The sequence below is a fragment of the Sciurus vulgaris genome (genome assembly GCF_902686455.1).
Source record: "Sciurus vulgaris genome assembly, chromosome: 12".
In the NCBI taxonomy this organism is placed as follows: domain Eukaryota; kingdom Metazoa; phylum Chordata; class Mammalia; order Rodentia; family Sciuridae; genus Sciurus; species Sciurus vulgaris.
The window spans coordinates 67,955,947-67,979,665 of NC_136473.1; the positions used below are offsets into that span (position 1 = coordinate 67,955,947).

General features: G+C 35.5%; 2 protein-coding genes across 6 annotated transcripts in view; both read left to right on the forward strand.

Annotated features, from left to right (window-relative positions):
- The window catches only part of ESRRG (estrogen related receptor gamma), a 591,202-nt gene that overhangs the window by 216,151 nt on the left and 351,332 nt on the right, over positions 1 to 23,719 (forward strand). The gene's annotated exons all lie outside the window — the stretch shown is intronic.
- On the forward strand, positions 17,456 to 19,604 carry LOC306641858 (cytochrome c oxidase subunit NDUFA4-like). Its single transcript, XM_079107185.1, has one exon. It carries the CDS (start codon positions 18,615 to 18,617, stop codon positions 18,858 to 18,860), a length of 246 nt encoding a protein of 81 aa, XP_078963311.1. The 5' UTR covers positions 17,456 to 18,614; the 3' UTR covers positions 18,861 to 19,604.

Sequence of the window (23,719 nt, forward strand, 5' to 3'; positions counted from 1 at the left end):
ATGCCCTTTCATCTTCCCAGACATTCCAAAATGTGGCAAAAAAGATTGCTCTGCAACAGATGCAATTCTTTCTAGGTCTCTAGGTAACATTTTAACCTGTGTAATGTTCACTGCACAGCATCTTAAGTAATATTCCAGGAAATACACTGCTGCTTGTTAAAAAGGATGGGACCCCAGAGATGCCTTTAAATATGCCTGTAAAGTGAGAGGTGCCAAGAGAAAGATAATATGGCTGATTATAGTTATTTACCTTACATTTTCATTCGCTTTTAACTGGGTGTAATTTAGGGGCATGAAATCTCTTATTGGAAGTGTATTTGCATTAAACAGCTCTAAGCAACCATGAAAGTGCAGAAACTGAAAAATTGACAGACTGGGTTCCCAGAATCCCAAAGTAGTATTTTTGTAATAGGCATACAAACAAATCGAATAAACATGTTTTGCTTCAGCGATTTAAAGAATATGGTCTTTGGAGTAATTTGTCTTTTTTTAACTATCATTTCTAACCTTTTCATTGCCTATCTCTAGTTTGCAGTTCCCCCTAACAATCTGCGGCAATTTCCCAACCAGCTGTTGATGTTCTAGTGCTTGGTGCTTTGTTTCGATTTCCTGGAGCTATCAAATCAACCTATAAAGGGGATTACCTGAGTGCTGTGGTTTCCCAGGTTTGCATTTAGCAGTGGGTTTGTTTTTCTTGTGTGTGTTGTTTTGTTTTCGTTTTCTCAAAATGTGTCATTCTGTGGAATGTATGCTTGAAAAAGTGCTATGGCCCTCATCTGCAATGCTCAGACCACGTCTCAGAAGACACTTTCAATAACATGGACTCCTCTTCCTTCCTGATTAACAGCAGCCCACCAAAGCTTTGATCGGTTGAAATTTTAGCTTAGGTTTTCACGGGTATGAATACAGGTATGCATAGAGTTTCTTTGAAAGAGAGTGCATGTGTATTTCATCGGTCTTGATGCAAGGTGAAAAATCAATCATTGGTATACTTGTTCCCCTTTGTAGAAAATGAGGGATAAACAAAGTCAGTATTTGCCCTTGGATTCTGTGGAAGAGAAGCTTCTTATCTAGTTAAAGAGCTTCTGAGTGAGAGAAGCTTCTTATTTAGTTAAAGAGAAAGCAAGGAAGCCTATTAATTGTTGATGTTCTTTAGAGGAAAGTTCTAATGTCCATTTGAATACACTTGGAAACCTGATTATTTGGTCTAGTAGTGAGGATACTGCTACTTGTCAAATTATTAAATAGAGGAAAAGACGGAAAAAAAGAGGGAGAAGAGAAGCACTCTCTTTGATTTCCTTTTTTCTTTTCTGTACCTGCCCTGCCCCTGACATTTTAATTAGTCTGTCTGGCTATAGTTGGCGAATGTGCTTTCAGTGACATCTCCATCATTAGGAGGAAAAGTTGACTCTAAGCTTGTTTCCTACATTGTGAATAAGATTTGCTCATCTGAGAAGTCCTTTTAGTTTATTGGAACTTGCTAAGGTGGAAGAACATTTGTATCTTTCAGAGGAAAATTTTATCTTCCAATTAGAGTCAAAGAAGAAATTCTCAGAGAATTACTGTGTTGGAACTGACTTCCCTGTTTTCCCATGATTCTGATAAAATGACAAAAATGTCCCCCCTGATTGACCCTCTAAGTTCAGCTCCCTATAGATGTCAATAGGTGCTTTCTATATAAAAATAAAAATGAAAACAAACAAAACCAGATCAGTGAGTCTTAATTGGCTTTATGTACTTGCTTTTAGATAGGAGACATATTTTTAAAAGTTAAAAAAAAAAAAAAATGAAAAAATGTTTTCCAAGTAATTTCTTTTACACTGGGAAGAAATTGAGAGAAGGGTCTTATTTGCTGTCAGTAGCATTTCTTTTGTGGTTAATTGTCAAAGAAATTAGATCCATTTTACATCCCTAGGAAAAGTGATATTGTTTTATAAAGTAAAACTAGAAGGAATATCTATCTAAATATCATTTTTTAAAAAAAGCATATTTCCAGTATGATGTGTTTATGCCTGCCTAATTTTTATGGTTTGTTCTATTCATTGAAAGAAACAAGTATAGAGAGTTATCATACAAATTCATATAGCAGGGCTATACCAGGCTTTGAAAAAAATACATTTTTGCAGGTTTTTTTTTTTTTTTTTAATTAATGGGAATTTAAAGGGGGAGTGGTCTGGATAAAATGGACTAAAAATAAACAGCTGTATACTACTTCATTAAGCTGCTGCTTGGAGTGATTTTCCCATTGATTAGTCTCAGGGCTAATGCTGGTTCATTCCTCATTTCATTGCTAATTAACATCGGCGCTGTTCCTAACCACTTGACCGTGTTCTCTGGTGAACATGTGCTGGTTTGGCAAATAATCACTCTTTTCTCCTTCCCTCCCCCTACAATCCTCTTTTTCAGTCTCCAGCTTCTCCCTTTTCTGCCTAAAAATAAGGGTTTAAGTGAGGAGGGAAAGAATATTTTCTTTAGGTACAGGCTGCTGGTTCCTCTGTAAGGACAGAAAACTTAATAAAGAGATTAGAGGCAACCAGGAGAGATAAACATAGCTACTCTACCCAAGCATTTGATTGGGGGGCTGTGTAAATATAGATGATTCACCGAGGCTACCATATGAATTGACTGGCTTGGTTCATTTCACATTTGTCTCATTGATTCAGGCTCTTTCAGAATATTTGCAGGACAAATTACCTGGCTCAGGGAATTATGACCAAAGACCTTTAAAAGAGAAATTGGGCATTGGTTTTAAGGCATCTATTTGTGAACACTGTGTACCTTTTGGTTCCTGAGTCCATGAAATAAAATTCACTGCCAGGTCATAGTTTCCCAATATGACACATATTTACAGCTTTTGCTAGGTGATTCACAGTCAAGCAGAACATAGGTTATAATCGGAGCAGAATACTCAATTTGGCAAACCAGGATTAGAGATGAGAGAAATCCTCAGTATAAACATGATGAAAATCACTTGCTTCTGTTCCAGGTCAGAAGGTCAATATTTCCATAAACTCAAGCCAACATGCGTTTTGGAAAAGCCTTTTCAGAATCATTGAATAATGTGTTGTTTTGACTCACTTCCAAATCATAGCATCTCTTTTAATTGAATCAAACATTACATTGCATTTAGAAAATAATTTCAAATTAGTTTTGATTCTTGCAATTTGGTGCATTACATTCCCTAAGTAGTCATAAAGCAGATCTTCCTTCAACTCTACCTTTTAGCAGCAATCACTAAACAGACAACCTTCACATTTCTTCTGCTTTGAAGCATGTTATTTTCCTTGCTATCATCGTTTATCCAATAGAATGTATTTAAGAATGTGTTTAAACTTTATCATTTCGCTAAGACTATAAGCTCTTCAAAGGGAAGAACTATGTGCTGTTTTTTACAGTTCAACCAATATGCACATATTGGTGACTTCTTGGCAAACACTGTGCTCAGGAGAAATGATGAACTCAACTGAGTGAAGATAAACATAGCAATGTCATTTCCTCTTGATTTGTCTTTAAAGTTCATTTTATTCATGTATTTGGAGTTCACATTTATCCTCATTTATTTGATGGGACCCTGGTACTATGTTAAACATGCTGAAGTTTTTTGTCCGATCTGATATAGAGTTGGGCTAATTATTGCTGAGCAGCAAAGGATGGTTTCAATTTAGGGGAGACTACAAGTGCCCTGAATTCAGGAACTGTCTACTTGTCCCCCACCCTATATCTCTCAACTATGATATTGCCAGGCAAATTCCTTGCTAACATATGCTGTCAAATGAAGGAAATGGATGAGGGAGTGCAGTGTGAACAAAAGCTTGAAAGCTGAATGAGTATATATTTTCAACAAAGAGTATACTGAGTGTGATATATATCCAAAGAAACACAGAAAACAAGTTTGGAAGGGTTGCCTAGGACCAGCCTGTGAGTTAACCTTAACTGCATAGCTAAGGAATTTGGACTTTATTCTTGTGAGCAGACAGATCACACTGTAACCTTTACTGGAAGAAGGTAAAGTTGGTCACCACAGATGAAGAATACGATGGTGGGGGTTGGGGGTAAGTTGGGCCTTTACACTGGTTCTAGCGGTACCAAGCAGGGCGGGTGGTGGGGAGGGTGATTAAATAATTTAGATGTGCTGGCTTTAATTGCCATAATAGCTGAGCACTGGGAAAGGATGAGAGGACGGTGCTGTGTTCCTTGCTATAGATCAGCTTGCCACTGCTTCGTCCTTTCTTGGAATTTAATTTCTCCTTATTTTCTTTTCCTTATATGCCACTGATTCAAGAAGAATCCCACAGGCTCAGCTTGTATAACCTGAGGGCCTCTAAACCCCCAACATCCACGTTACCTTCCATAAAGAGGATAGAAGGAGCTGGAATATTCCCTCAGAGCTTTAAACACCACAGCTAAACTCCCCATAGTGTGATTTCTGTTAATAGGGGTGAGTTTCCTTTCCTCTGGTGGAGGTCATGTGTAAACCCCTAGGGGACCTTCAGAACAGAAGGCGGTGCTCTTACTAGGAATCTAAGGTTTCAGGGACTGAAAATCAGAAAGAGTGACACTTCCCCTTGGAAGTATAAACAGATCTCTAGTAAGGAGTCTCCTCCTTAGTGGGTGCCCCTGATATGATTTACCCCTGAAATATCATTTTGTAAGGACAGAGTTTTAATTGTGTTTTAGTTATCAGAATGCTGCAAGAGACATGCTGGAAGTTTTCCATTAAACAATGTTCTCTTTTGTAAATTACATAACTTCAGGTTGAAATACCCGCTCACAGAGAATATACAGATTTAAAAGTGAGCACAGTACTGAGAATGAGTATTTTCAGTACTGAATACTGAGTATTTTCATTGAAAACTCCTATTTTCTCTTGATGCCTTGATTTCCTCTGCCCCTGAAAGAAAAAAATGGTGCCTGTGAATAAATAGTAAGAGACTAAATGGAAACTTTTTTGAGAATTCTTCTTAATTGGCCCATGTTTTGCTGTCTCCATGGTGTTTGTCCTCTCTAGAATATAAACTGATGAGGATGAGCAAGTGGCTCTTGCCAAGCTTCACGGCAGAAGCAGGCTTATTATTCATGCTCATAAGTCAGCCACCTATTATGTGTATACTCTGTGCCTGTGTACACAGACATCCTCATGCATGTGTGTGTGCATGGAGGAAAGGATTTCCTTATTGAGGTTCAGGAGAAAAATAAGTTTCATTAGTTGAGCATCAAGGGGAAATTCAGCCATAGGATTGATTGCAATAAGCCTCACCATTTTACTAAAAATCCATTTACTTTTTGAGCTATTAAGTGATGAAAAGGATTAAGAGAATAAAAAAAGTCTAATAAAGATGATAACACTGGAGCATTTTGCAAAATTTGCATGTGAATTTATAACATTATAATCTGTCGGCAGACAGCGTTGTTGTTCAGCAGAAGGGAAAAACTGTACCATACATATAGGCATAAAAAATGCAGCAGCAGAGTTTCCGGCCAGGAAACCTTTTTTTCCATATGGGCATCCATATGTTTTATCTTGAAATCCATATTTTTGGCCTTGATACCCATATGTTAGCTTTTTGCCCAAATAAGATTGCGTAATCATTCTTTGTTATTTCTTCTTTCCTAGAAGATATTACTCCAAGATTCGGGGGTGAACCAGGATGGGGGCAGGAGAGAAGTAAATGAACTCTTTTGCATATTAAGGATCCAGACATGTAAAGGAAACAGTGTGGTGGGAGAGACATATACACAACTTTATGGATCGTTGTGTGTGAATTTGTTTTCAATACTAGGTTCATGTTTATTTGGTCAAGATAAGCCCCCTGCCCCCAGGGGTTGAGTTTTTATATCACAGTCCATCTGTCCCAGATTGATGTATCCATATATCCAGCTGGTCATTGAAGAACACTTTAAGGGTGGGAGGAGCGAGGGAACATACCTGACTGAGTGTATACTTCTTCCGCACAATGGAATTGCCCAGTATATATTCACTGAACAGCCCAGACTTTGCTATTTCTATCCCAACAGAAGCAGGGACAAGGTCACATAATTCATTATGTCATAATATCCAGTTATATATAAGACTTCTGCTTTAGACAGTGAACTCCTAGAGAATAGAGTTGGGGTTGTATTTTTTTTTTTTTTTTTTTTTTTTTTTGCTGTTCCATCTCTATCTCATAGCTTATGTTTGGATTTCAACTAAAGAGACTTCAGGCCTATTAATCTATACAAGTTCATTCATAAGGAAAGGTGATATAGGCTTTATAAAACTGTTCAAATCAACAAGTCCTCAAACAAGCAAACTCCGTTTATTGCAAGTTGAGATTTAATGCAGAGATAAAATTGACTTATTGTATGTGTGCTGAGCTATCTCCATATAAGTTTCCAATATTTTCAATCCTAGCCAAAAGTAAACCAGAAGGGTCCTTTCCATCTCTTTGCTCCACTTTCCATGCACATTTAAATAATTATTAGATTTAAATATCCTCACATAAATTCACATAGAATTCACTCGATTCATTAAAAATTGATTTATTAAGAAAACAAAGTATGACATACTCTTCCCAATCAGAAATACTGTTGGAAAATGAATAAAGAAACAAAAAAAGTAACAAAATTATGAATATCTACTTTGTGGAACTTTCTAAAAGTAGAGCCATGAAGAGTGCCTTTTCCTTTGCTGGAGGCCCCATTTGCCTTCTGGAGGTGAAAGCATAGGCTGATGTACCATAGATTTACAAAAGGAGACCAGAAAAGGAGAAATTCCTTTTAAAAATAATTTTTTTCATTAGGGGCTTTCTACTGTCAGCCACTTTCTCCTTCCCCTGATGGCCTAGCAAGGTCAGAAGTGGGTATTCATGGTCTGTCAGCCTCAGGACCTTTGATTGACAGTTTGCTGAGTTGCTCTCTGCAAAAGAGGCTGCTGCCTTGTGCCTAGCAAGTGCAAAAACCCTCTACATTGACCATTTCCCAGGCATTTTTTGGCTTGAAATTGGTGCTTCAGCAACCTTCTTGGAAACACCCAGTCGAAGAAGCATGTGTCAGGGCCACCTCTGCTGGATATCTGTCAGTGTGGAGAGTCAGCATTTTGACCTCCCACCAAACTAGAAAGGTGTCAGCAATCTTTCGCTTATTACATTCCTAGGAAAACATGCTGAGAGAACTCTGTAACTACTCAGGATGTAACTTCACTTGATAGGCAGAGGAAGTAAAAGTTTACACTTCTCAGTTGTAAGGTTTTTAAACTCTGAAATTCTGTCTCTTGCCTTTTCTCATTCTTCTGAGGATTAGGATGCCAGTCCGAGCTTATTTTAAGATTCCTCGGGGCTCATTTCATTCCTTGACTCTTCTATTCTCTGCCGCATTACCTCACTGCATTAGTGCTTGTATCTCCCTCTGATGGCATCTAGTTTCCTTTCCATTCACAGTGGTAGGGGATCATATCTCTGATCCACTTAGAAACACAGTGAGCTCTGCTTCTGAGAATGCATGCTTTCTCACTCACATTAATTGATCTTCAGGGCTCTATTTCTGGATTTCCATTCACACACTCATTTGGCATTTCGAATATTGTTCCTTTGAGGGACAAGTGTTAAGTTGGGTGCTAGGAAGTAGATAAAGAATATTTCTTTAATTCTGTAGAAGCGTGTTTTTATATAGGTATCGATAAGAGTCTGTGTGAATCCCACATTCCTAAAAGTAAAATGCAGAAATGTAAAATGTAATGAATTCATCTTGCTGGGCCTGTTGAAGGAAATGAGCATTTAAGGAAAAAAAAAAGGAGGGGGGGGAAATTTTGATACTATAGTCAATAATTCATTGAAATTTATAGTACCTAAATATGAAATGCATGAATAATTAAAACAAACAAACATTTAGTCTCAGAAAAATAATGGGTTATTCCTCAATTGAAAGTCCTTTTTCTAAAGATCCACAGAGCATATTCCTTCTAAGAGCCAGTGGTTGCTACAATTTGGAGATAACACATTTTATGATGTTATAGGAAATAGGAAATAAGGGAAAGGAAGCCCAGAATTGGATTAAAAAATTCTATAGCTGTAATAATGAATTGTTGCCATGAGAAAAACACCTAAATTAGAGGAGAGTGACTGTCTATCTTAATAAAAGCCAGAGTGGAAAGCCCTTCTTGAAGTAGAAGTAAAATAAGGGAAAAATTGCATTGTTGCAGGGCTAATTTGATGAAAGAACCTCAGTAAATTGTGATTGCACAGTTAATAAACCCTAGAGCTTTTTTTGGAAGACAAAATTAGTTGTTTAGTGGTAAAAAAAAAAAAAATCAATTACAAATTGTGTTGTCTTCTTTAACCAATCAGGCAGAGAAACCTCCATAATAATGAATACTCAAAGTGAATAGAACCTCATTGCAGCGAAGATTTAGCTTATTTTCAACAGGAGCCTGAAAACTAAGATTCCTAAATGTGGGAAATGTCCCTTCTTAATGACTCTGAAGGAATTTTTCTATTCTTTTGATACAACAGGTTGATGGAAAGATAGGGGCATGTTTAGGTTTATCTTTCAATACAGTTCTGTGACGATGAGTACCTTGTAGTTTGTCTAGAGAAGAAAAACTAGCCACTCAAAGGAAGCAAGTAGGTTTTTCTGCATATGGCTGAAAATTTTAAAGCACATATGAGTAGGTCTGTTATGTTAGTAGACAAAAAAAAAAAAGTAGGATCCCATAAACAAAGCCATAACACGTATGTTCTTATACATAAAAAAAAAAATAAGCAAAGCAGCTCAAAGTCCATGCCAACATGCAATGTTACTGTGGTATGAAAGTGATAGCCTGTGTATTGACTAAATCTTTCCATTTTCTTGACCTAAGTCTGACATGTACTAGTATAAGAAGTCTTGGAATTAAGGGTACTTGTGTTTTGATAGTTCAAGTTTAAATTAGTTCCTTGAAAAAAGTATTTCCTACAGTCAGAATGTAACCTATGGCAGATGGACTCCTCTAGGAAACTCTACTTAAATAGTGTGTTGCTAAAGATCTTTGTATGGTCAACACTAAGTTAAATGGGTCCCAGTGGCCCTGTTGGAGGATCGGGGCTTTGGAATTGGCCCAAAGGAAGTTGGAATCTTATCTTCATAAACTCAGGGATGTGGGTGGACAAGTTACATTGCCATTTGGTCCCTCAGTTTTCCAATTGTGGATTGTGGGTAACTGCCCTAAGAATGAAAGTGGTAGTTAAAGTATTTGTAGAGTCTGGCACTACGCAATTAAGAAAATAGAAAAACAAAACACTGATTTTCAAATCGAACAATGGTTCTTTGCTAGTAAATGAATTCTTGAGGAAATACAGGCTTTTAGGGGAATCAGAGAAGTTTTTAAAGACCTGTTGGCAACACGTTCATGGACTATGATGTTGACCAATTCTTTATCACATGTTTTTCATAAATATGACTTCAATTTTTTTCTCCTACACATTTTACTAAAGGATATTCTTCCTCTGTCACTACATCTTCCACAACATTTAAAATATTTGATTGTAACTGTAGGTTTATATGAGTATCTTCCCACCTTGACCAAAAAGTATTCTTAGATTATCCAGTCAGACAGATTTGTAGATGTAGAATTGTCTTTGCTCAGGACAGTGGCGCACAAGGAGGGACAATTCCCTGTTCTAGCTCCAGGTGAACCTGTAGGCATGGAACTGTATATCATCTCAAAGGAAATGTGAAATGGAGTGAATGAAGCTCAGGTTGGCTGAAATGCAGTAGGGAGAAGGATCCAAGTTGTGTTCCCCTGGTTGTTGAGTCTGAAGGAACATTCATACTCAGAGGTCTTCCATACTAGGCTCAATTTGGCAATTCAGAAATAAAAATGAGATAGAAAATATGAAAAATGCCTTAGAAACTCATGATGTTGAGCTTAAAGGTAAAATAGAGGAAAAGGAATTAAGAAAAGGGATGATGGTGTTATAGGGTAGAGTTTCTAGGAAGGAATTTATGTAAGAATGGGGCATGACCTTGTCCTTAAGGAATAAGTAGTAATTGAGTGAAAGAAATAGCCTTGTGATTAAGCATAGTTCCTTTTACCAGAAGAGAAAGAGGAGGGCCTTATGGGGACCAACCTAGATGAAGAAAAGGAAGCCTGAGTCTTAGAGAATCAGTGAAAAAGGAGACTGAAAAGGTAGTGAGGAAGAGGAAGTCTTTTCCTAAGCTAAACCTTATTTGGAAACTTGAAACCCTAATTTATAGATGGTGAAATGGAACCACTCCGGTTAATGATTCCAAATACCCTACCTACCTCTCGGCACTTCTTACCCATGTTTCCTCTCTCCAGACAATCAGAGAAACTGTTTCATTGTTCTATACAAGTGCATATTCATACATCTATATAGTTAATATATATCCTACGTATGTGTATACTATGTACCATAGATGTTCATATATGTATTTTCAGTGATTAAATAATACATATTAGATGAATGCACAGTGAGTTTTATATTCCTACTTATATTTAATCGAATCAAGCCTCTTTCTCTTTCTGTCACGTATACTGTTACCTTTCTGAAGTATCTGAACCCTAAGTCATATTGTTACTTTTATCCTCCCACTTAGAATAGTTACACTTCTGAATGGTCATTGATTTTTTTTTTTTTTTTTCCTTTCTTTGAGGAATCCAGTAAGGGCTGAGGGGAGAGGATTAGCTGAGTGCAAACTTGTTTGATTTCATCTTATTTTCTGTACCTCAAAAATAACAACAGAATCTATGGAGTGTAGCTAGCCTCTTAATTTATTGCTGAACTGTGTGGTCATCCTTAAAAATAAATTTAGTTAATTTATTAGGAAATTATTTATAAACTAGAACTAAACAGGTATAAATCTCACCACAATCAAAGCAGAGCCCAATATAGAAAGCAGCCAACATCACTTCAGACCTGTTCTAAGTGAGACTTAATGTCTATTTCTCTATCTGAATCCCTGACAGAAGGTTCCAGAGATGGGTCTCATCCTAGATTATAGAAAAGGAGGAAGCAACTCCACGTACTGTAGAACCCACAAAGCCAAGATTTTTGAGAAGTTTTGAGGGCCTCTAAGAGGCCTTCCCTTTGCTTAAATGATTGTTCCAAAAGATGGAAAGTTCTGGCTGCTGTTACACACAGTCCAAAATAAAGAAGTGGGGTTTTAAAGATTAAGTTACCAATAGCTGGCACAGTGTCTTGAACGTAGTAGGCTCTCAATGAATGTTTCATGAATAGAACATTATAATGGATAATGTTCATCAATAAATGTTTCTGTAACCCAGCATTCTGCATACCTACTATATATTCAAGAAAGCAACAAATGTATTTCTCAGTCTAAAACCAAATCAACAAACCTAGTTTCCCTCAGCAGTGTTAAGTGACTTTTTGATGGGATTCTGGAATATTTCTCTCACAAGCCAAAAGGGGAGCCAAAAAAATAGAATAAAACTTTAGGATGGTGTAGTCAACAAGGTAAGAAGTCTGATAATGCTGATTTATAAAGACAATGTAACTTTTAAGCTTGTACTTTCAATCTGAAGGACTGCAGTGGGGATTTAAAATATGACTATTTAATTTTTTAAAATTACATAAATTAAGTGAACAGCCCATTAGCAGGACGCCATCAGGATCACATGGCCAATTCAGATCAAGTTATATTATCTTGCCTGCCAGATTTGAATAAGAATTAAGAAATTACTATTCCAAAGTGGTGTTGGACATTGATCCTCATTTGCAGTGATATTCTTCACGGTAACTACCTGGAACTGACTGCTCTTACAGACATGCCCCTGAATGGTCCTGGTTCTACCATTAGGAGGTGTATTCCTTGGCAAGCAGCAGCTAATTAATTGTTCTACCTGTCTTTGATGAAGCCTTAAACTGCAGGGATCTCATGTTGGAACGGGAAACCATACGGAATGGAAATGAACTTTGGTGTGGCAGACAATAGCTTTACATTTTTGTTGGTTGCTCCTGGACTGCATCAAAGCAATAGAATTCCTCACTGTACTCACTACTGACTCTTTTCTATACCCCATGTATTCAAACTCTATTTTAAGCAAGTGTGTCACAGCAATCTCATTGAGCTGTGTATCTCAGGAATAAGCTCTACTGAAGATTTATCATGCCTCTGGACTTGAAATTGTCTTTAACACGGTGTCAGTGCACCCTGTACTTGAAATGAGGAAAGAGGTGTATTTCAGTCAATATAGGCTTATGCTGTTAGATAGCATTATTTTTATTCGACAATGATTTCAAAATTGTGACTCCCCTAAAATTACTAAAAAATATTAATACATATTTTGCCTTTCAGGTTCTTTGACAACTGACACAATGAAAAATGATTAGATTTATTAAACTTAGAAATAAAGATAAAGCAAATGTATTCTTTTACTGATAGCATTTTTAATACTGTGTTTAAAAAAGCTATTATTTTGCTTCTGCCTTATTTTTGCATGTTTAAAGGCCACTTCTACCCCCATCTGTTTGTCTATCATTAATAAGCTAGTTGTTTTCAAACACATCTGAAATTCTGACTTCTCCATGAGACATCCTTGACTCCTCTAGTTATGCTTTGTATTAAACAATTTGTTTTTTATAATAATGCATATGTTGCTCTTTCCGTTTTGCTGGTCTTATTAGGATAAAAACCTATATTTTGTTATTTCCAGCATCTGTCATGTTGATAACTGCATTCTAGGTACTAAGAAATATGTAGTGTTTCTTCCTTCATTAATTCATGCAACAAGCCTTGGTTGTCCTACTGGGAAAGGTACTTTGTAAGGCACAGAGTTCTTAGTCCCTTAGTCCCTCTTTTTTCTCAAGGACTTTACAACCAGCTCAAGAGTGATTAGCCAAGGAGAGGAATGCTCTGATAGCCAGTAAGGCTCACCTGATTCAAGGCCCATAGGAATTCATAGGTGAAAGACCTGACTATGTAGCCATCACCTGGGTAACCTTGGAAAAGTCACTGAAACCCTTTCAGACTGAGTTACCTCCTCTGTGACAGTAATTATAATTATAATAGCTCCCTACCCATAACATCCTGGTGAGGGCTGAATGACTGTATGAGATGGAACATGCTTATGTTAACTCCTAGGATACCATACAGAATTTTATTTAGAGGTCAAAGTCAAGCCTTTTATTTAGGATTTTTTTTTTTTTTTTTTTAAATTCTTCATAGCAAACTCCTTGCATCCACAAGACTCATCAGCACAGTTTTGGAATTCTGTACTTTGAAAACATGACAACAGATGCTAATGTATGGGGCTATATAAGTCACTTACCAGATGGTTCACAACACATCTTTCCTATTAGATTTATGCAATAAATCTTCATTCCCCTTGAAACATTTGCCTGAGTGTGTTCATAACTTTTTAATCTCTTTTCATATGTTTGCGCGGTACACATCTGGCTTCTTTAACTTCAGATTTTAGTGAGGATCAGGTATTCTCTTCCTTGACCTTTATGGACAAAATTGATTCCTAATTTTGGTGTGGGGGGGGTGGTTCTAGGAAGAAGTAAAAGGGTATAAATGATCATAATGAGAACTATAGATACATAGGCAAAGTTTTTCATGATTGATATTTTTGGTCCTCCTTTGGTACAGCTACCACCTCTCTCTAGGCCCACCCACCCCTAATTCTGCTGTCTCACCTTTATCCCTAACTTCTCTGCAATATTAGAAGAGGACCAAAGGAAGTTGTGTGGCAATTCATGAGCAGAGGAAATGTAATATGACAGATGTAAATCTGTTAACAGCTTTGAAAAATGACTTGTCAGTGTCAATGATACAACTATAGTTAATTTCTTCAAAAAAGAATGCTGTATTTGGGGCCAGGATTGTAGCTCAGTGGTGGAGAGCTTGCCTAGGGTGTGTGAGGCACTGGGTTCGATTCTCAGCACTACATATAAATAAATAAAATAAATGTTTGTCAGCACCTAAAAAAATTTTTAAAAGAATGCTGTATTTGACAAGTTACTAAGCTTTGTGGTTGTTATGAGCAGATCTGCATCTTCTTTCTAAAACCTTTATAGATCTGTAGACTATCTGCTGTAAAGAGGAAATTATGGACTGTGTTGAAATATTTGTGAGTTTGTTGAGGAAGTGGTTTGCTTTAAATCTTACCAATATTTTTTCATTGGTACCACATTTGTTCATTCTCATTATAAGAATTATTTAATGTACATTAAAGTAGAAACATTTGAACTCTGATAGTTAAATTTATGCATTTTTTTCTTTTATGTTGTATTTTACGGATTTTCCCTGTGGCTTACTGCCGGAAAAACTCTGCTTCAATTAATATTTTTTAATCTGTAGGTTCAATCATTTTAGAATAGGAAGAAAGCATGTTAAAGGGGAATAATCATCCTACTGTATGTTTAATAGTAAGGGGTGAGCAATGCTTTTCATCTTTGAGAAATAGACATTGTCTTTTATTTAGTACTTCTAGAACCTATTTTGAGAATTCCAGTTTTCTCTTGTTTGTGGATTCATACCTCATGTTCTTTAATAATACAGTTTCCCACCATCTTGTTCTTTACTATCATATGATTGTAAATCGGTAGTCAAATATCTTCTAAATTTATTTAAAAGAAGGATAAATGATGTTGGTGTTACAGATGTAATTACTAAAGTTAGCATGCATCTGAAAAAATCAAGTAAAACTAATTTGTTGGAAAGTTACGAATATAGATTTGGAGCTACATTTGGATGAAGCTGATAAAATGTGCTTAGTAGAATCTCTAGGTGACTGCCTTAAAGATCACATTAAAGTCCCTTCCCTTCACTCCGCTTCATTCTCCTCACCTATAAGATAAATGCCAGATAAAGTTATCTGTGGTTTCTTTTGACACTAACACATCAATTTTAAAAATACTAGTAAGTGCTCCCACCGTATTTTATTGCATGAAAATGGTTCAACCTTTTTAAACTACTTTTATTTTCAATAATTATAAATAAAGATAAGCATCATTGACACATTTTGATTTCACATAAATAACTGTACAGGCCATGAATTCAGAATTTGGAGAACCTAATGAATGAATTTTTTAATTCCCTTGGTGAAACCAAGACATTTTGCCAGTTTAAATGTGATGCAAGTATAACTTATTTAGAAAGAGGCACTGGGAGAAGGGAATGGATTCAGAGTGAGAGAGATTGCTGCTAAATCCTCCTACTTTAGGAGGAGAACAGCATTGGGATTGAGGTAATTATGGAGGGGAACCATTTGTTCAGAAAATTCCATGACAGCGCTTCCATTAATGCTCGAGTGATATTGTCACTAAAGGAATAGGGGAAAAATAAGAAACACAGAACTGCAAAATAGACATCCTGTTTTCTCTCTGCTGTGTTTGCATTAATGCAGCCTCATAGCAGCTGGTGTCTTTTTCAAAGAGCTTTTTTTTTTTTTCTTTTTTTCTCCTAGTGTCCCCCTGAAGAGTGAGGCAACCAGATTTTCACTTTACAAAACTGGGACAGCCTAGCAGGGGATGAGAATTTTCATGAGCCATCTTCTGGGGATAATAATATCAGTAATCAGAGACTGTCATGGCAATTGCAGAGCGAGACGAACTGCAGTGGACAGGAAGTCAAGAGTGTTTTGTTTGTTTGTTCTTTTATGAGTCAGTTCATTGCTCTCTAACCATTTACCAAAAAGTTGAGCTTGAGTGTAACCCCCTGTAAACTCTTGAACTCCAAGTTATTTAGAGAGAAAGACAGATGGCAAAGCAGATTTGCTAAAGAATTACATAAATGGACCAAATTCCAGTGGCTATCTGTTCACCTATTTGCCTTTGGAACTAAGCTATTTGTGCTAAAGCCAAAATTGTTGGTTTAAATCTAGTTTCTCGTATCTTGCATGTGGTTTCTGGGCTCTGTGTTCAACTAGTACACTTTCTGTATACTTATGTAGTTATAATTTAATCATTTCTGTATTCAAAAATGTATTCTGTGAACTGTTTGTCCCCAGGCACTGTGCTCTGTGATGGGAAATATAAGGATAAATAAGATGAGCAAATCTAAAATACATAGGGAAGAATAAAGATCTCCTAGCATGTTATCCATACTTTTTATAAATTGTTCACATAACAACCCATTTAAATATTTTGAATAGACAAGAGGTCAATAGTATAGAATAAAAGTGAAGAGAAACTTAAATTGTGAAAACTTAATATGGTCATGGGCTGCATAATGACCTTTCAGTCAATGACAGATGGTATTTATGACATTGGTCTCATAAGATTATAATGGAGCTGAAAAATTCCTGTCACCTAGTGACACTGTAACTGTCATAACATCATAGCACAGTGCATTACTCACGTGCCTGTGGTGATGCTGATATAAACAAACCTACTGCACTGCCAGTCTATAAAAATGAATAGCCCAAACAATTATGTACAATATGTAATATTCGATGGTGATAATAAAGATCTGGGTTACTGGTTTATGTCTTTACCGTACCATAATTTTATCCTTATTTTAGAGTGTACTTAGAAAAATATAAGTTTACTGTATAACAGGACACTGTGTGACCCTGGCAGCAATCTCATGCATTTTATGTTTACCATGTCTCTTGATAGCATCAAGAGAGCATGTCCAGTGATTGACGTATACCACCGAGGCGTGTGTAAGAACACTCCATGTTGGTCACACAATGACAGAATCCACTAAGGATGCATTTCTCAGACCATGTCCCTATCATTAAGCAACACATGGCTGTATAATATCAAGGAAAACAAGGTTGGCATAAAACATACTCTCTATGTGGTTCTACTTATATAAAGTTCAAAAACACATAAAAATTCAAGCTTTTAGAAGTCAGTATAATGACTTGTGGGGAAGAAGGTAGAGATGGTAATTTAGAGAGGTCTAAGAGGACTCTGAGGTGCTAGTGATGTTTTATATGTGGATTAGTGGTAGATAAAAAGTGTATTTGTGTTAAAATGGTTAGTTAAAATAGTTAAGTATAGATCATATAAGTATGATCTATATATTTTTCATATAATGTTTAATTTTTAAAAAGTTTATCAAAGTATAATATTGTTCAGAGTTATATCCTTGAGTGGTAAAACTATAAAGGAGGTGAGAAAATTATTGCCTGTAAGATCAAGTTCCTGATTACCTCCATGTGGAAGAGAGGAGACTAGGCATGGAAGCACACACAGAGGGCTCTAAGAGGTTCCAGTTTAGTGTTTTCCAGTTTTAATTTAGAGGTGGGAACAATGATATTATATTATTCTTTAAACTTTACTTGCATGTTTTATATTTTGTGTATGATACATTCATTTCACAATTTAAAAAAATGTTTACTTAAGATTCGGTTCAGGATAAAATGGAGTAAACACAATCTACCTTGTCCCTCCCACTCAATTCAACTAGAAAACCTGAACAGAATTCATGGAGTCACCAAGTGAGGATTCTGAAAGGCAAACAGCAGAATATCAGAATTGGAAATACCCCTAAACTGGTGGTGAGTTTGCCAAGGTTGCTTCTGACAGCTCCTTGCCAGATCCCATTGTATTCAAAACCCAGAAGTGGACACCAGATGGAGAGTTCCAAGAAAGTCTTCTGGTTTGGTTTAAGAAGTAGTAAAGGCAGAGAGAGGTCTCTCTCTCTCTCTCTCTCTCTGCCATGTTTATTCACTTCCTTCCATCTAACCAGTTTCATGAAAGTGTCAACATGAATGGCAGCAGGTATTTGCAGGTGCCAAATATCTGAGAGAGGGGAACCTTCTTTTCACATCAGTGAAGTTGTGATCCCAAGAGGGTAGAGCACATCCCTGTTGCTTCCCCACCTGTTGTTGCACTACGTGGCCACTACATGGGCATATGTGACTGAGCAAGATAGCTAAATCCCAAAAATTATGGGTGAATAAGCTAATAAGGGCAGCCAAAGAAAATAGAAAATGCCAGAGACAATACAGTGGATTATTAAAAGATTGGGAAAGTGACCCATAAAGATGTTTAAAAATTCCCAGGATCCCCCCTAGAGTGAGGATCTGATCATAATTCAACATATCAAAAATCCTGAGAATTAAACTAACAGGCACACCATTGCCTATGTCCATCCTGACCAGTGGGTGGCACACATACAGGAAAAATATGAATAGCACTGCAAGGTCTTTGAAAACAAACCTGACATTGGAACCATAACCCTCAGAAGGCCAATGGAACTTTTGGTCAAACCTCACTAGTTTGATTTCTTGGTACAACAAAAATATCACATACTCCACAGGAATTAAAAAACATAGTCTTATAACACCTAAAATATCCAGATACCATCCAAAATTATTTACCCAAGGATGAACCAGGAAAATCCCAACCTGCATGGAAAACCCAGCAAGAGTCACCAATGCTGACAAGATACAGATATTGAAATTAATGTCCAGAGTATTTTATGAAAATTATTATGAAAAGTAACAACAATAATCATAAATACTCTTAAAACAAACTTAAAAATTCTTAGCAAAGAAATAGTAAACACAAAGAAAACTCAAGTGAAAATTTTTGTTCTGAAAGATACAATAACCCACGGTCAAAATTTTACTGGATTGACAGCCTGGGTACAGAGGTTGCTTAGTTCAGGGCCTGGCAGATTTGTTTTTGCTACTTGGGCCAAAGGCCTCTGTTGCAAACATGCTCTTCCAGATAATGTGTCAGGTCAAGCAGCATCCAAGCTTGATCCCTCTCTTTGTATTTATTGGAGCAGGAGATTCTAGAGCAGTGCTGTATATGATAAGTCTGGCATTGTTCAATATAGATGTCTGTTGGCACAGGAAGAATAACCCAGGACCCTGGAACAAACTGTCCCATGATCAATACGAGTTCTACTCAATGAATATGGAGTACAGCACACTGAAGAAAGAAGGTCCAGATTTATAAATGAATTGTTTCGCTGTAAAGCTACTCAGAATGAAGATCTTTCATAAGCGATCCACCTAATTTTCCACTTAACCTGCTAATATATCTCTGTTAAATGCAAGATTATGTTGATCTGTTGGAGTTTATTGCACTGATTAATAAATCTCTAAAATTAAAAAAAAATTACTGGATCAACTCAATAATAGAATGGAAATTAAAGAGGATGCATCAATAAACTTGAAAATAAATCAGTAGAAATTATCCAACATAATAAACAGATTTTTGATTACGGGAAAAATAAAGCCTGAAAGACCGTCTGAAAGACTGGTGGGACAATGGGGAAAAAAATCTCTTAGTTTTGTCATAGGCATTCTAGAAAGAGAGAAGAAAGAGTATGGTACTGAATTCTACTTGAAGATATCATGGTCAAAACTTTGCACACTGGGGGAAAGAGAATAACCCATAGATCCAAAAAATTCAGTGAAAATGTAACAGTTTAAGCCCAGATAAATACATGTTTAGACACATTAGATTTGAAATTCTACAAAAATAAAAAAAGGGTAAAATTGTCCAGAGAAACATCATGCATTTCCTATAGAAGAACAACAGTTTAAGACTATGGATTTCTCATCAGAAACCACAGAGGGAGGAGAGAAATGACACAACATTTTAAGGAGCTAGAAAGAACTGCTGAGCCAGAGTTCTATATCCAGAAAAAAAAAAAAAAAAAAAAAAAGTACTGCTTAGAAATCTAGATGAACAAAAGGAGAACTGAGAGAACTTGTTACCAACAAACCACCTTAAAAAGAAATTCTAAAGATAGTTCTTCAAATAACAAGAAAATAATACCAGGAGGAAACTTGGAATAAGAATGTGAGAAGAGCAAAACAAGGAATAAATATTTATCACTTATATTCTTCTCTTGAGTTCTCTAGAATATGTTTGACAGTTGAAAGCATAAATTTGAACCTGGAGTGATAGTTTTCAATGTAGAGGTCATATAGAAGGCAGGTACAACACAAAGGGCAAAGGGCAAAGGGGACTGTAAGGTGGAAAGTTTCTACATTCCATTGATAAAAGTAATTTTAAGTAGACTATGAAAGGTGAAGTATATGCATTATTGTCCCTAGAACAACTATTAAAGAAAACTATGCAAGAAATAAAAGTATAACTGAAAACTTAAAATGAATTAAAGTACTCAAACTATGAAGAGGACAGGAAAGGAAAACTGAGACTTGAATAACAAAGAGATTAGAAAACAAACAGTGAAATGGTAGATATAAATCCAAATGCATCTACAAGTAGGTGTAAATGGTCTAAGCGTACTAATTAAAAGTTGAGATTGCCAGAAACAAGTAAAAGAAAACATGATCTACCTCTGTGTTGTCTATGAGAAACTTATTCATGATGTAATGATATAGGTAGACAAAAAGTGAAAGGTTGAAAAAGGATGTTCTGTGTGCACTCTAATCAAAAGCTGGAGCAACTATGTCAGAGAGGGAAGAATTCAAAACGAGAAAAAGGAATATCCGTACAAGGAATAGAGTTCATTAACCTGGGATGGAGCTCAGTGGTAGGATGTTTGCCTTGTACACTTGAGGCCTTGCTTTGATTCCTAGCACTGACCTCTTCCCCAACAAAAAGAGAAAATTTTTAAATTTACTTAATGATGAAGGGGTCAGCTCACCAAGAATATGTAGCAATTCTAAACATATGTGCACTCAAATTACATGAAGCAATAACTAACAGGCCAAAAAGTAGAAAATATACAAATTCACAATTATTGAACATTACCACATTCCTCTCTTGATGGTAGGTAAAATTAATAGAAAGTCACAATTATAGAAGAACTAAACATCAACCAATTGGGTCTAATTGATGATTTTACAATATTTCACCCAATAATAGTAGAATAGAGGTGCTTTTCAAGGGAACATGAAACATTCATCAAAATAGGTCATATTCTGGGTCTTAAAGACAATTTTAAAAAGGTAAAGAATTGAAATATCATAAAATATGTTCTCAAATCATGAAAATGATGTTTAAGAGAAAAATAGAATGATAATAGGAAAATACCCCAACTTGAACATTAGCCAGTATATTTCTAAATAATCCATGGTCTAAGAGATTTCTTGATGGAAAGTAGCAAATAGGCTGAACTGAATGAAAATGAAAACATACTACCAAGATGGGTGTGATAGAGCTCAAGTGATACTTGCAGAAATTTTATTAAATGTGCTAACTGCTTGTGTTAGTATAGAGAACAGATCTTCAATCAATACCTCTTAACAAACTAGAAAAAGACAAGCAGAATGAAGGGTATAATAATAAAGGTATGTACAGAAAATAATAAAATTAAAACCATAAAGATAATAAAAGCAATAAAACCAAATCTCCTCCTTTAAAAAAATCAATTCAATTAATAAACTTCTGGCAAAATTGAGAAAATACACAGATTATCCATCTTAGACATAAGAAAATATCACTCTAAATCTTACAACCACTGAGAGGCTAATAAGAGAATACTGTGATAAATTTGATGCATAGGAATTTGACAGCTTAGATGGAATGGACACATTTCTTGAAAACCATGAACTACTCAAAGTCGCTCAAGTAACATAAGTTACCTAACTTCCATTAAATAGATTGAATTCTTGTTAAAATTCTGTGAAAGAAAACTCTAGGCTCAGATATTTTCATTAGTGTGTTCTACCAAACAATTAATGAAGAATCATGGTAATTCTGCAACATCTTTTTCAGAAAATAGGTGGTGAAGATGGAACACTTTCCAACTTATGAGGTCAGAAGAGTAACTTTGGCCTTCAGAGTGTAACTCTGATAGCAAAACTGGGTAATGATGAAGGGAAAAAGAAAACTGCAAACATTCCTCATGACAATAGATAAAAAAATTCTCAATAAAATGTTAGCAAATCAAAGTTCTGAGGTATAAAAAAGAATAATATCTACAAATTGGGTTTGCAAAGCTGGGTCAGTGTTAAGAATTGATCAATGAAGTCTGCCATATTAATAGTCAGCCTGAAGAAGACAGCCACAGGCTCATGTTCATTGATGCAGAAAAAAAAATTGCCAAAGCTTAACATCTCATGATAAAAATCCCCTGCCAGGAAGGAATAGAAGGAAACTTCCTCAGTCTGATCAAGTTCATCTATGAAGTACCTATAACTTATATAATTCATAATGAAAGATTAAATGCCTTTCCCATAAAATCAGGAACAATACAAGGATGTCTACTTGAAACACTCTTATGCAACGTTGAAGTCCTAGTTAGTGAAGTACGTTAAGGAACAAAATAGGCAGATAGATTGGAAATAAATAAAATTGTTTCTTTATACAGACTTCATGATTCCCTTTATTAAAAAAAAAAAAAAACTCAAGATAATCACCAAAAAACTCCTAGAGTTTAAAAAGTGAATTTAGCAATTTTTCAGGATATAAGATCAACATATAAAAATCTCTGCATTTTTGTATACCAGCAATGTACAAGTGGAAACTGAACTTCCAAAACTTTTTAAACATTTACAATAGCTGTAAAAATGAAATACATGAATATAAACAGAACAAAATATTTATAGGATCTATATGCTAAAAATTACAAATACTAATGTAAGAAATCACAGAAGACTAAAATAAATGTAGAGATACACCAGGTTCATGAATCAGAAGGCCCAACACAGTAAAAATGTTCAACTGAATCTAGATTTCGTGAAATTTAAATAGAATTCCCAGGAAAATTGTTTTATAGAAATATTCAAGCCAATGCTGAAGTTTTTTTTGGAAGGGAAAAGGAGCTAGTATAGTTAAAATGATTTTGAAGAAGAATAAACAGAGGAATCACACTTCCTTATTTTAAGACTTTACAATGTAGTCATAGTAATAGGCATTAGAGAAGGAACAGATAATTATATCATTGAATTCCAACAGAGAATCCAAAAATAAACTCACAGACGTGGACAATTGATTTTTGACACCAATACAAATGTTGATGTGGTATAATTTATAAAATGAAAATGTTTATACATAAAAGAAAAAAAATCCTGCCATCATTAAAATTAAAGAATAGAGGGGAAGAACAGAAAAAGACATGCAAAAAAAGTTGCTAAAACAAAAAGAATTAGGACTGGATGTAAAGGCATGCTAATAGAGGTGCTTTGAGCCTCCCTCTTTTTTAATACAAATTCAGAATAATTAGCTCATCATACTTTTTGTAGTGATATAGCTGCTTCTAAATTAGCAGGGTCCCATAAAGCTATTTTATCTTAAGTAGTTAAACATCTCTTATACAGATTTGTTTTGCTATTTGTTTACTTAGAGAAATCTTCAGAGATACATGAAGACAGATTTCTGTCCTAGCCACAAAAATTATTATAAAATTAAAACAATGATATTTAAATAGTTGTTTATGGAAAAAATTTGACTCTGCAAAAATGAAAGGTAGAAAAATAAAAAAAGGAGAATTCTTTTGAAATGATTTTGATTTTTTTTTTCTATCAGCTTGTTTGCTTGTACATATGGTCTTTACAGGATGGTGGATAATTGATTTTGTTCTGTTTCCTCATATGTGTAACGTAAGAATAGATATTCTGACTGTTGATAGGCTTCCTGAGAGTCTATCATGACATACAGATTGCAGTATAAGTTTTCAAGGTCCTTGAAGAAAAACACCAATATTGCAAATATATATCATTTTACTTAAAACCAAATACATCTTTTATTCATTTGACTGTTGAACACGGGTGAAGAAAATGAAAGAAACTTGTAATTAGGGAAATTTTAAATATTTAAGGTTAAAAAAAATCTGTGGAACAGAAGAAAGGAAGAGATTACTTTATGCATAGCCTCTTTTAAGTTTGAAAACCCAC

Excerpts from the sequence above, each read along its gene's own strand:
- LOC306641858 (XM_079107185.1), top strand. The coding sequence starts at position 18,615 with ATGCTCTTCCAGATAATGTGTCAGGTCAAGCAGCATCCAAGCTTGATC.